Here is a 12,954-nt window from a genome sequence, read left to right on the forward strand (position 1 = left end):
CCGACAGAAGCCGACTCCAGCTGGTGTGAAGGTGCCGTTACATCTCGCTCGTTTTACAGGCACAAAAACTAAAAAAAAATACAGTTTGCTCTTTTAAAAAGGGGAGTTGAGAGCCGGATGATTTCTTTTCTCTTTCTGAGAGCAGTTCTCAGGCCACCAGAGGCCTTTAATCCTCCCCAAGAACGATTAGCCATGTTATGCTCAGCAGTGGATCCTCTCTTTAAAGAAATGTCTGTGCTCTTGTTTCTTGGTTTATTTGACTCGAGGACACGTAGGTACCGTCGTCTCTTCGGATTATCAGCTGGATGTGTGCGTCTCCGAACGCACAAACTCTTGCGTTACAAATCTTTTGGATAATTTATGCCGTTTGGGAGTTTTTCCACGTGGCCGTGAAGGCGACTTTAAAAGCGCCGGCTGCCCCCAAATCTCGGCTCATTACTTAATGGGGGAAAAGATAGCTAAAGCGGCCGGCCGGGGGGTCGGAAAGCTGCCTGCTAATCTGTGTAACTCACAGTGATACGCTCCTGAAGTGGGGGAGGGCGGGAGGGGGGGGCTAGGCTAGCAGGGTTAGCATAGGCCAGGCTCAGACCGTCTGAGAAGGGAAGGGTATCAGCTGTGTGTGTGTGTGTGTGTGTGTGTGTGTGTGTGTGTGTGTGTGTGTGTGTGTGTGTGTGTGTGTGTGTGTGTGTGTGAAAGAACTGAACCCTGACTCCGCCCCCCTCCTCCTCCTCCTCCTCCTGCTCCTCCTGCTCCTCCTCCTGCTCCTGCATCCCACTGACCTCCAGACACATTTTCACAATTCATAAAACATGAAAGAAAAAAAAAAAAAAGAAAGTTTTATGTACGACGACAACAAATCCTTCAACACGCCGCAGACTTCACGGACTCTGAGAAGCAGCAGCAACATTCCTGTTCACGGTTCGAGGGCAGAAAAAGGAAAGCAGCTATTTTTACCACGCTGCTAAACACACACACACACACACACACACACACACACACACACACACACACACACACTTCTTCTCGGTTTTATTGGCGATCCTCAGGGAAGGCCTTGTGTGTGTGTGTGTATGTGTGGGGGGGGGGGTAGTTGTGTGTGTGTGTGTGGGGGGGGGGTAGTTGTGTGTGTGTGGGGGGGGTAGTTGTGTGTGTGTGTGTGGGGGGGGGGGGTAGTTGTGTGTGTGTGGGGGGGGGTAGTTGTGTGTGTGTGTGTGTGGGGGGGGGGGGGGGGGGGGGGTCGTCGTAGCGCAGAATAATGACTCACGATGAACATAATGTCCGAAACACCGACGCATCAACTAATTAAAAGAAAGCAGACGTCCGTGCTGCTAAAGATAAGACGCCTTTAAAAAGAAGCTGCAGACGAACGCAAAACAACCAGAGACGCCCGTAAATATTCACTAACGCGGGAAACAAACCCGCCGACAGCCTCACGCCGACCATTTACATCACGACAACACGGTTGACTCCACAAAAACAGCCGGCGCTTCTCCACCAATCAGGAGCTTTGTCCCGTCCAATCACGCAAGCAAATAACGTTCAAATTCAAGTTCAGAGCTTTACGTTCCTTTACCGTCTGTAACTTTATAGTTTTATATCATATATAATTTTGGTCTCGGATAGTTTTCATACCTCTTTCTGATCAAAGCGTTTATCAGTAAAATTGCGTAAAAAAAACAAAAACAACCAAGTTTTTATCAAGTAGCTGATGATCCAGTGAAAATAGTTGAAATGAATTCAATTAAATCTGCATGAATAGATTTTTTGCCGCTTTGAGGCAGCGTAACGAGCTGTAAACAAAACATCTGTCGCATTTCAGTTTACTCTGCTTTTAGCTCTGTTTTAGCTTGTTTTGGTTTCCACCGACTCGGGGGAGTAACACCTGCACCAGCTAGTTATTTTGTTCTTGACCGCTAAGAGCATCTTTTCCTCGCTTGGAAAATGTTGATGTAGCCGGAGAGGCTAAAACCAAAATGTTCAAGCTACCAAAACAAATGAGCTGAAAGACGCTAAAATGCTCAGTGAGCTGGAGGAATAACGGCCAAATCATGGATTTACTTTAAAGGTGGTGAGAGGAAGAAAAAAAAAAAACCCCACCGGCCGTGCGTCTCTCTTCAGTTACAGTTTAACAAAACAAACAGACATGGCTGCCAGAGGGCGAGTCGGTTTCACCAAAAAACAGGAAGTAGGAAGGCCCGAACCTGTCGCAGAGGTGGCTGACGGCCCCGAAGGAGTCGCAGGCGCAGGGCACGCAGCCGCTGGTGCCGTTGGTGGAGTAGCCCTCCTCGCAGGCCTCGCACTGCAGACCCGAGTAGCCCGACAGGCACAAGCACTGACCGGTGGTCGGCTCGCACTCGTCCGGGTCCAGAATCCCCTCGGAGCCGTTGCTGCAGTCACAAAGGCCCTCTGAGAAAGGACGGGAGAAAAAAAACAAAAAAACAACACACGGTGTGAGACAACAAGTCTGAATAAATGTGTTTATTTGATTTGAATCTCATTCTATTCTATTCTATCTTACTTCATCTGATTTTGTGGCGTCTAGTTTTATTCTAAAAATGTATTTTTCCATGACGACCCGTCTTGAAAGAAAGTAGATGAACTAGTTTTAGAACGACAGTAATCCCACGCCGTTCGTTTAATTGAGCAATAAAAAAAAAAAAAGCAAGATTAATGTATTGTTGAAAACATTTAATCATAAAGGTGATTGACAGAAAAATTGGTCAACAAAAAATAAGATAATTGATTCATTATTTATTGTACAGTTATGATTTCAGCTTTTAAAATGTGGATATGTTTTTCTTTGGTTAATATTACATTAAATGTCTTATTAATTATAAATATTCATATTTAATATGACTGTAAATGTACTATAATTATGTTATCGACTTTCACGCTGGCGTAACAACAAATTCGAAGACAAGATTTTAAACTACAAATTACAACGGTTGTCAGTTTTACAGTGTAAAGTGATTCTATTGTAAAATTTGACGATAAAGCAAAACTAACACTAATTACCACTACCGGTACCTTTTATATTCATAAATTAATCTGTAGACTGCTGCTATGAAACAAAAACATCTAGTCTTAAAAATTATCGGCATTTTCTCTACGAGCAGTTTTTTTTTCCAGGTGGAGTCTGGATTCACGCAGGTATTCTTCTGCAGCATAACTCCATTATAATAATAATAATAATAATGAATAGTTAGTATTGAACACATGTTAAAGAAAACAGTGGACCCGCCTCGATGATGTCTGTTACTTTAAAAGCTTTCTGTGTATTTCATAACATGATGTCATCCTCTCGCTGCGGCCAACAGAAACAGTGATGCGCCGTGTTTTTTTTAAAAGCCATTATTCTCTCATGCGTCATAAACCTGTTCGGTTACAAGTCACAAAGGCGCCGATCTCCTTTATAGTTTGTGACCACACCGACAAAATAACTTTCTCATTCACAGCCTCGCAGGAGCGTCTGTTTTTTTTTTTGTTTTTTTTTTTTTAATCAAGGAGCTAGCAGTCGTCCGGCTCCGCTGCCACGTACGAAGGGTGGAGGACGTAATGGCAGACCCGCGGATGACCCCTCGGAGCGCCGACGGCCGACCTCTTATTCATCCGACCGCTAGGTGTGAAAGGGCTCGACTGCGTCAGACGAAGAATAAAAAACAAGACAAAAAAAAAAAATCTGCGGTGTTTCTTCGTACATCTGGTGCCTCGGCTGCAGCCGGATAAAAGAGGAGTCGTAATGAAATTGCTGCCCGGTCATCCCCACTCAGATTAAACTCCTCTTTCCAACGCTGCTGCTGCTTGCTTGGACTTTTTTTTTACGTGACTGAAAATAATAATAAAAAAAAAAAGTCCTGCGGGTCGGTTCGAGGGCCTTCGCTGTCGGCCCCGATCACGCCGTGAGACAGCGTGAGGCCCGGTGAATGCACATCACCTCACACACAGTTCATTCTTTAAACTCGGCGTCCTCTAGGTGAGGGATAAGGAGGTGAAGGGGCGAGGGAGGGGGGGCGATTCTGTGAGAGCCACACAACAGGTTTTGATGTAGATCGGACTGGATCTGTGTGCAGTGTGGTGGGAGGAAGAAGAGGAGGAGGAGGAGGAGGAGGGAGGGTGGCCGAGAGTTCACCTCCCGTCCTGGCTGTGAAGCGCTGCGACGGCGTCGGCTGGTGTTCGAAAACTGAAATAATGCAGATAAACACGGCGGCCGGGCGACTCGTTGACACCCGGTCCACGCCTTTGTTGACGTGACGTTATCCCTGCAGGTGAACTTTTTACACCGAAACAATGCCGACTGCTGATGACCCTCTCACACACACACACACACACACACACACACACACACACACACACACACACACACACACACATTACGAGAACACGGCACCGAAACGTTCGATGCTTTTAACTCGTCTACTCGTTCAGGAGATTAAAATAGTAAAATAAATAAACAGCCCCGGCGGTCTCCTGGAGCCCAAAATGGCGCCTTAAGACCGAGCGACAAAATCGGAAAAACCTAAACATCCAGTTTAAAGTCTCGCGAGACGGAAAGAAAAAAATGGAAGAAACGGCGAATTTTCACAACTGGGGGAGCTCTGAAATGTTTTTTATGTTTGGCATTTTTGCGAGAAATAAAACCCAACTTTGAATCCATCATCGGGGTCATTTTGACCTGTTTACGTACCAGTCTGGACCTGAAGTGTCCAAACTGTCTTTAAAAGCCGAGATTCAAAGATGAACACCGACGATTGGAAGACGACTTCTTCAAAAATGTCTTTGCCCGTCCTCCTTCCCCCCCCTCTCACCCCGAAACCTTTTCTTCTAGGTGTTTACAGATGTGATGCAGCCACCTTCATCTTTTCTAATCCCCCCCCCCCCCTCCACCCTCTCATCCATCACCGGGATGACGGTCAGGTGGGACAGACAGACAGAGAGGGGAAGAGAACAAAGGGTGAAATGTAAAAAAAAAACATGACTGGACGGGACCCCCCGATGTGAGGGAGAGAGGGCGGGGTGGAGGGGGGGCATATCAGTCAGAATATGAAATACAGTAGTCTGGATTTTTTTTTTTTTTTTTAACGCTCGGGATTTGGGGGGGCGGAGGGAGGCGAGAGGGGGAGGCAATCACAAAGAAATAAGCAGAGAAAGATAAAAGATGGAGGAAAATAAAGAGTTTTCAAACACATGAAAGCAATTTTTTTGGGGGGTATCTTTTACATTATTAAACTGAAGTGTTAAATATTTAATACGCTCCTAATAACAAACAAACAAACAACAAAAGGGGAAATCTCTGAAAACCAAAAACCTTCTCAAAGATCCATTTTGGAGCAGATCTGTGCTGACCGGAGAGAAACAACACATCCACATGGATGCTGGGATGATGTGTGTGTGGGGAGGGGTGGGGGGTGGGGGTGGGTGGGTGGGGGGGGGGTGGAGATGGGGAGATGGGGGGGGGGGGGAGCAGTCTCCTCCTCCTCGCTGTCATTGCTCATTCATAGCTTGGACCTTTCCTGGCCATTTTGGTTTGGGGTGGGCTCGTTCTTTAAAAAAATACAAATAAATGCCATGAAATAATAATAATAATAATAATTTATTAATAATAATAATAATAATAATAATAATAGAAGGAGGGATGAAGCAGCAGATCCTTGTTACCAGAATAGGAAACATGGCAGGATCACAGCCCCAATGTAAAAAAAAAAAGAAAAAAAGGAAATCACTGAACAACAACAGGATCAAGCTCACCCCCCCTCCCTCACACCCCCTCCCTCACACCCCCTCACGCCCCCCCTCCCTGTTTTTTCCAAGCCCACTAGGAATATGTATCCTCCTATAATAATAATTGTTATTACTATTATAATAAAGGCCACACTGAAGAAACTGATTGGTGTTAATTTGGTAGCACCCCCCCCTCCCATCACCCCCCCCTCCCCTCGTTTAAAAGGGTGCACACTGTAATCTAAAGGGGTCTGCCCATTGTGTTGCAATCTGGTTTATTCTCTGCGTCAAAAGCCACAGCGCGAGACCATCCAGCAAAGTGCTCTTTCTCTTTCATCAATGACTGTGCAAACAGTCATAATAATAAAAATAAATAAAATAAGAATAAACCGTTTATAAAAGCTTTTGAATGTGCGCCGTTTCGTTGTGAGCACGCTCACCTTGACTGTTCTCCACTGAGGTAACAGATGTGCCGATATTATCCGCAGCCCAGGCGTCGTTGGCGGAGCGCTGCTGGGACACCATGGACACCATCATGGTCTGCAGCATTTTCTCCGGGCTAAAAAGTGATGTTTGCGCATCGGTGGATCGTTTGCGCGCGCCGCTCGTCCTGGATACCGGCGCTGTTATCCGCTCCTTCGGCGCTGAGTTTATTCCGGTATCGGTGGTGGTGGCGGCGGCGGCGGCCGGCCCGGCTAGAGGCCCCGGAGCGAACCTGCTCCTCCCGGGTAGAGAACGAGGCACGTCGGTGCGGAGGGTCTCCCAGGTGTCGGAGGCTGAGCCGGGCTTCCTGGGGAGAGGCGGCGCATCGTAGGCGCTGATGCGGGGTGCAGCTTCGGAGAATCCGACGTATACGTACAAAATAAACAGCAGGGCCGGAGATATGTACATCATTAAGGACGTTAGCCTCATATTCGGTTTCAGCTCTCCATGTAAGCCCCCCGGTACCGGTCTGTGTCAGACCTTTCCCTGGATGGACGCGTGCTCCACCATTGATGTCTCCCGGCGGCGGCGTAACGCTGCTAGTTTGTTGCCCTATGAACCACCAACACTTCACCTGCGCTGCAACCTAACCGCCGCCGCTCCCCCCGCCCTCCGCCCTCCTCCTCCTCCTCCCCCCCCCTCACACACCCCCTCCCTCCCCACCCCACCGGCGCGCCAAAGATGGACATGCTCGTGAGCCAATGGGAGCCCTCGAATGTTGTTCTCCGGGGCGCTGTCGGTCGTCCTCTGATTGGACAGTCGCTATAACGCGGAGACAGAAATGTTGTAAATTATTTAAACGCGCCCCCCCTCCGCCCCCTGCACCCCCTCCACCCTGCTCTGATAATTATCAAAACATAACCGATTTCCATTCATAAACGGAACAACTTTACCCTTTGAAAAGAGACTGTAGTCGCCTAATGCGTGTAAGACACACGTTTTCTATGTGATATTTGTTCACCTGGCTCAGGTGTGCTTCCTCCACATGTCCCGGAAAAAGCCCGGTGAAAGGTTGTAGTTACCACCTTATTACTGTGTTTATACTTACTTAATTACACGGTAAGATTCAGGTTCCACCCATTTTATCTGAGTGAACCTATCCTGGAATTTCGCTTAAAAAACAAAAAACAAAATCTTTATTGACGGTTTTAATGGTGCTGCGGATTAAATTCCGCCTCATCACGCTTTTATTTCCACCTTTGGACTCCGCAAAGCATTTCTGAGCTTGTTTACAGGTTTCTTTGAGGGTTTTTGGCTATTAATTTTTTTTTTTTTAATATTTCAACATTTGGAAATGCAGCTCTACTTCCAAATTTACACCAGTACGCCTCAATTTAAAAGAAAAAAAACAACAACTTTATTTTGAAGGGCACCACAGGAAACGTATGCCTTTGAGGCTCGTTAAAGGTTTTGTTGAGTGTTTATTGCCCTCCAGCGGCCTCGGGGCGTAACAACAAGTCAACAAAAATCAGCTACAGAAAATAAAAACATCTTATTATGTTGTTATTGTTATTATTATTTCTATATACTATGTCAAATGTATGTCATAGCACCCGACACTTTTTTTTAAAATCCCAAATTGTATTTATTTATTTTTGTGTATATAGTTTGTGTGTGTGTATTTATTCATTGGTCTTAATTTTCTTAAAAAAAAAAAAATCGTATTATCTATCTTTTTTTATTATTGTATACGTATTTGTAATATCTCAGAAATTCACACTATAGAGCCAAACAGATTGAAGAGTAAACTGGGAGTTAAGGAACTTAATCTAAAAAGATCCATTAAACCTTAGGGGGCAGAGAGTGTATTGCAATACTGGAAATAAATAGTATTGAGTAAAATAATTGGTACAACCCTTTTTTTTTTTAATTATTTATTTATTCAATTATTAAAATTGATTTTGTTTCTTTGTTTGTAAGGGTGATCGGTTAACTTTGCTCCACACTCCTATACAGTAGGTGGCGGTAATGCACCTTTCGTTGGATACCATACGCCATAAAACGCAAAAAGAAGAAGAAGAAGAAGAAACAGCCGTTAGGTGGCGGTAAAGAGCAAGAGGCAATCGAACTACTTCCGGCCGGAAGTTGCGTATGACGACTATCTCAGCTTACAATGGCGCCTCTAGACTTGGATAAATATGCGGAGATCGCAAAACAGTGTAAATATCTCCCAGAGAATGACCTCAAGGTAAACGCGACTTTTCTAGAAGTGTTTTGTTTTGCACGGGGACGTGTGGCGGAGCTTTAGAGAGGCAAACCGTCCGCTCGCTGCTGTTTTATGTCGTAACGGCGTCATTTAGCTGACGTTAGCTTCGGCTAGCCGGTGATGCTAACCCTGCTGACTTCCACCTCTCTGGTCGGGAAGTCGAATTAAAGAGTTTATTTATTTTATTTATTTTAGTTGTAGCTGCTGTGGCTCAAATACAAACCTTTCTATCCTGTTAAATGTTCCTGAAGTGGGGATGACGATGACCTAGTTTGGCGTGTTGTTACCTGCCGACGTCACCGTGACTTCATTATGTTGTTGTTGTCAGCTGATTTGTTTACAAATGCTTCCCCCCCCCCGCCTTTTGTCAGGGTCCACGTAACGCTGTGACGTCATCTCTGCCGTTACTTAATCATGCCGAATTTTGCCCCCTCGTAGGAAAAACAATGCTTCAATTAATATGATGACTGTCGTCACTGTCTTTTGGGCAATAACGTTATTTTATATCGTATATGAGACTAGAACCCGTATTATCGATATATGACATCATTTTTTATTTGTTTTTTTCCCCCCCCTCTGGTTTTTAAAGGCGTGATTATTGTAAATTGAATATAATTTTTACACCCCCCCCCCCCTCCCCCCTTTCCCGAAAAAGTTTTGGATGCTGTTAAAATGTAAATAATAACAAAAATGCAAATGATTTGCAAATCTCATAAACAGATATTTAACTGCAAACAGACCAAAGACAACATCTGAAGTGTTGAATCTTGAGAGACATTTTTATTGTTTTATGTAAAATATCTGCTTTTTTTTTTTTAATTTGATGCCAGCAACTGTTTTTACACCACGTCTTCTTTTTTTTAACGACACTCTGTAAACGGGGAACTGGGGAGACCAGTTTTGAAAGTGAAATGTGGTCCCGTTCTTGCCCGAGATGGGATTCCCAGCTGTTGTACTTTTTGTTGATTTTTTTTTTTTTTTGGTTGCATTAAACAAGACTTTTGAAATGATCACCGTGTTTCTCTTAACATTGCTGTTAGTGTTATCCAGCTTTTTTCGTACAGATAAATGGAAACGGTTCTGGTAAATAATCGTCGTGGGCTCAAACAATCGCGATCAGGCAATGATGTAATAATAGTGACAGGCATAACTCACTCTTTATTTTATTTTTTTGTATTGTTTTCGTGCTCTACACTCCTGTGTGTTTGAGATGGAAATCGCAGCTACAGTTACACATTATTTGGATTTATTTACTGTCAAATTCACTTTGTAATGTTACTTCTACCAGACTTACGACATTCCTGACATGTGCACATCTGACGTAATTTTTCATTTCTATAAATGGCATTAAAAAGCTGCCGGCTCTAAAACTGTCTTCTCGTCTGGTTGTCGGGTGGACAGATTTAACTAAATAACATTGTACAGGCTTTCATGGGAGAAAACATTGAATACTCATAATTCTGTCCCATTTCAAAAGCACTGTCTAAAAATGTCTGAACTCTTATCGTGTGTGTTTGTTTCTCTTTGATCCACACAGCGGTTATGTGACTACGTCTGTGATCTCCTGCTGGAGGAGTCCAACGTTCAGCCCGTCTCCACTCCTGTAACTGTGTGTGGAGACATACACGGACAGGTAACATCTAGTCTCTATATATTTCTAACCTCTCTGCCTGTGTGTCTGTGTTGTACAAATAAAACGTAACGCAAAACTTTGTGTTTACAGTTTTACGATCTTTGCGAGCTGTTCCGAACCGGCGGCCAAGTTCCCGACACAAATTACATCTTCATGGTTTGTTTGTTTTTTCCGATCAACTCAACGTATTTTTAATCGTATTTCTTCTGAATGTGCTTTTATTTATTTTTTTTTTATAATAAACCTTCTACCCGTCTGCTGCAGGGCGACTTTGTTGACCGGGGTTATTACAGCTTGGAGACGTTCACCTACCTGCTGGTGCTGAAAGCCAAATGGCCCGACCGCATCACTCTTCTCCGCGGCAACCACGAGAGCCGGCAGATCACCCAAGTTTACGGCTTTTACGGTGAGATCCGATTTTACTTAAGATTATGACGAACTTTCGGCTGCAAACGTCTTCTGACGGCACTAACCTCCCTTTTTTTTTTGGTCTTACAGATGAGTGCCAGACCAAATACGGGAACGCCAATGCCTGGCGTTACTGCACCAAAGTGTTCGATATGTTGACGGTCGCAGCTGTAAGTATTCAAGTGTTACCGTACTGTGTAACCATTAGTTATTTTCTTAAGTAAAGACCACAGACTGTGGAATCCGAAAAGAGCTCAGTCGCACCCTGGTGGCTGCTTGCAGCATAGGTTTAAAAAAAACAACAAAATACTCTGTTGGCTGATGGACCTGATGTCTGACCTTCTCAAAACACCTCTGTCGTATTGTTCGTTCAGCTGATGGACGAGCAGATCCTGTGCGTCCACGGAGGCCTCTCTCCGGACATAAAGACTCTGGACCAAATCCGAACCATCGAGCGGAACCAGGAGATCCCCCACAAAGGGGCCTTCTGCGACCTGGTGTGGTCGGACCCCGAAGACGTGGACACCTGGGCCATCAGCCCACGCGGAGCGGGTTGGCTGTTCGGCGCGAAGGTCACAAATGAGGTGGGTGTTTCCCGTACGAAGGTTCGATTCCTCGACAAAACCCGCGCCTCTTATATTCAGGGCCCGAGCACCGAGTGGTGTGGAAGCCCTGTTGTTATTCAAGCTTTCTTATCCTGACAAAGTAGTCACCATTTTTGCCCCCCGTACTCCCTTAATATGACATCATCACAGCATTTCCCTGTAGACTGAATTTCTATTCTGGGTTGCCAGCGGTTACGGTCTTGCAGGACTAGAAAAATTCAAAAAGGATGTGATTCAGACGGTGGAGTTCATCTTGTCACTGTTTTTGGGAGGTCTTGACATTTATTTGTATTTTTTTTCTTTCTCTATCTTCCACAAAACATTAAAAAAAAAACAACAGTTCGTCCACATCAACAACCTGAAGCTGATCTGCCGGGCGCACCAGCTCGTCCACGAGGGCTACAAGTTCATGTTCGACGAGAAGCTGGTGACGGTGTGGTCGGCCCCCAACTACTGCTACCGCTGCGGCAACATCGCCTCCATCATGGTCTTCAAGGACGCCAACACGAGAGAGCCGAAGCTCTTCCGGGCGGTGCCGGACTCCGAGCGGGTCATCCCGCCCCGGACGACGACTCCTTACTTCCTGTAAGCGCACGGAGACTTAAAAAGTAGCAGCCATTCGGTTCAGGTGTACAAGATACCGACTCCGACGTGTGGCGAACCCCGTATACATTTTGTATTATACGTTTAAAGTATTTACCGTGCATTTCTCGGTGCCAACTGTCTGTTGCTATTTCCCACTCTGTGCATTTAACTTGTAACGCCATCGAGTCTGCAGCTTTTAAATCATGACGGCAAAGTGGCGTTTTTGCCGAGCAGCGCCGCCCTGCTGGTGTATTAGAGGAAGGAATAAAATCAGCTGACCCCTGTACAATGTTCATATTTATAAATCTCCATTTTTACTTTGCAATAAAAAAAATTAAAGTCACTGCAGAGCAAAGCGCACAAGCAGTGGGATATCGAATGTTCCATTTTATTTTGTTATGTCTTGAAGCTGGGTGTAAAAAAAAAAAAGCACTGCACAAAAGCAAAAAATTGCATCTATTCTGACGATGGAGTTATTCACGTAGTGTTATTATGTGATCCTATAAATAAACATGTAAACTGAGATTTTGATGTGTACAAATGTATTCTTATCCATTTTTTTTTTGTTAGAGATTTCAGTATTGTTAAAACTGGTACATTTTAAAATACAAAAAAATATTCTCTGTAATTTCCAGATTTGGAATCAGCTCCTGTAATTAATGGTTTTTCTCTGTGTTGCCATGCTGTTTTTAAATAAATAAATCCCCCCAAAATATTTAAAGTTGGATGTCGATATTTGGTTAAAAGGGGCAAAAAATTACTGTACTTTTATCAGAAAACAACTTGTATTTGGTAATAAATAACAACATATTTGCATTTATCATATTATAATCAGTATTTTCTCAGCATAGTTACATATTTCTCGTGCTTCTAAGTGGACAAACACTACAGTATCTTCTGTTGCACTCACAAGGTCTTAAAAAGTCTTAAACAGCATTAAATTGATCCTCCCTAAAGGCCATAGAACAAAGAGCCTCAATATAGGGCACGTGGGCCAAGATTGGTCTGCACCTGCTTTGGCATTTGATGAGCTTTGCTTAATCTCCATATTCTTAACTGCTGTTAAAAAAAAAAAAAAAATTGCAATGACTACGAACTGTAAATTTTGGGCTGCTAAAAAAATACATAATAGGAGTTTTATGGCAACGTGCTGTTAAACTTCCCTGTTAAATTCAATGGTCTACACTTATCTGTGGATAATTAGGGAATTCCTGCTAAATATACATAATAAAATGACTATTACACAGATTAAAGAGTAATACTTTAATTATTCTAAAAATGTATTTCAGATTTAGAATATTATTTTTTTGTATTAA

General features: G+C 44.0%; 2 protein-coding genes across 2 annotated transcripts in view; one reads left to right on the top strand and one right to left on the bottom strand.

Moving 5' to 3' along the window:
• Positions 1–6,808, bottom strand: part of LOC138208279 (multiple epidermal growth factor-like domains protein 9) — a 30,554-nt gene extending 23,746 nt beyond the window's left edge. The window contains exons 1-2 of the mRNA XM_069166045.1: positions 6,159–6,808; positions 2,202–2,406 (exon numbers count right to left, since the gene is read on the bottom strand). Coding sequence (XP_069022146.1) covers positions 2,202–2,406; positions 6,159–6,630 — 677 coding nt within the window. The 5' untranslated portion in view covers positions 6,631–6,808. The remainder of the gene's footprint in view (positions 1–2,201; positions 2,407–6,158) is intronic.
• A 1,471-nt stretch (positions 6,809–8,279) lies between these two features.
• Positions 8,280–12,163, top strand: LOC138208366 (serine/threonine-protein phosphatase 6 catalytic subunit). Its single transcript, XM_069166202.1, has 7 exons — positions 8,280–8,389; positions 9,945–10,040; positions 10,131–10,196; positions 10,305–10,446; positions 10,539–10,618; positions 10,823–11,032; positions 11,394–12,163. The coding sequence occupies exons 1-7, from the start codon at positions 8,315–8,317 to the stop codon at positions 11,640–11,642; spliced, it is 918 nt and encodes a 305-aa protein (XP_069022303.1). The 5' UTR covers positions 8,280–8,314; the 3' UTR covers positions 11,643–12,163.
• The last annotated feature ends 791 nt before the right edge of the window (positions 12,164–12,954 follow it).

This window comes from Embiotoca jacksoni, unplaced genomic scaffold (assembly GCF_022577435.1).
Source record: "Embiotoca jacksoni isolate LCO1_2020_lvr unplaced genomic scaffold, fEmbJac1.0.p SCAF_37, whole genome shotgun sequence".
Lineage (NCBI taxonomy): Eukaryota > Metazoa > Chordata > Actinopteri > Embiotocidae > Embiotoca > Embiotoca jacksoni.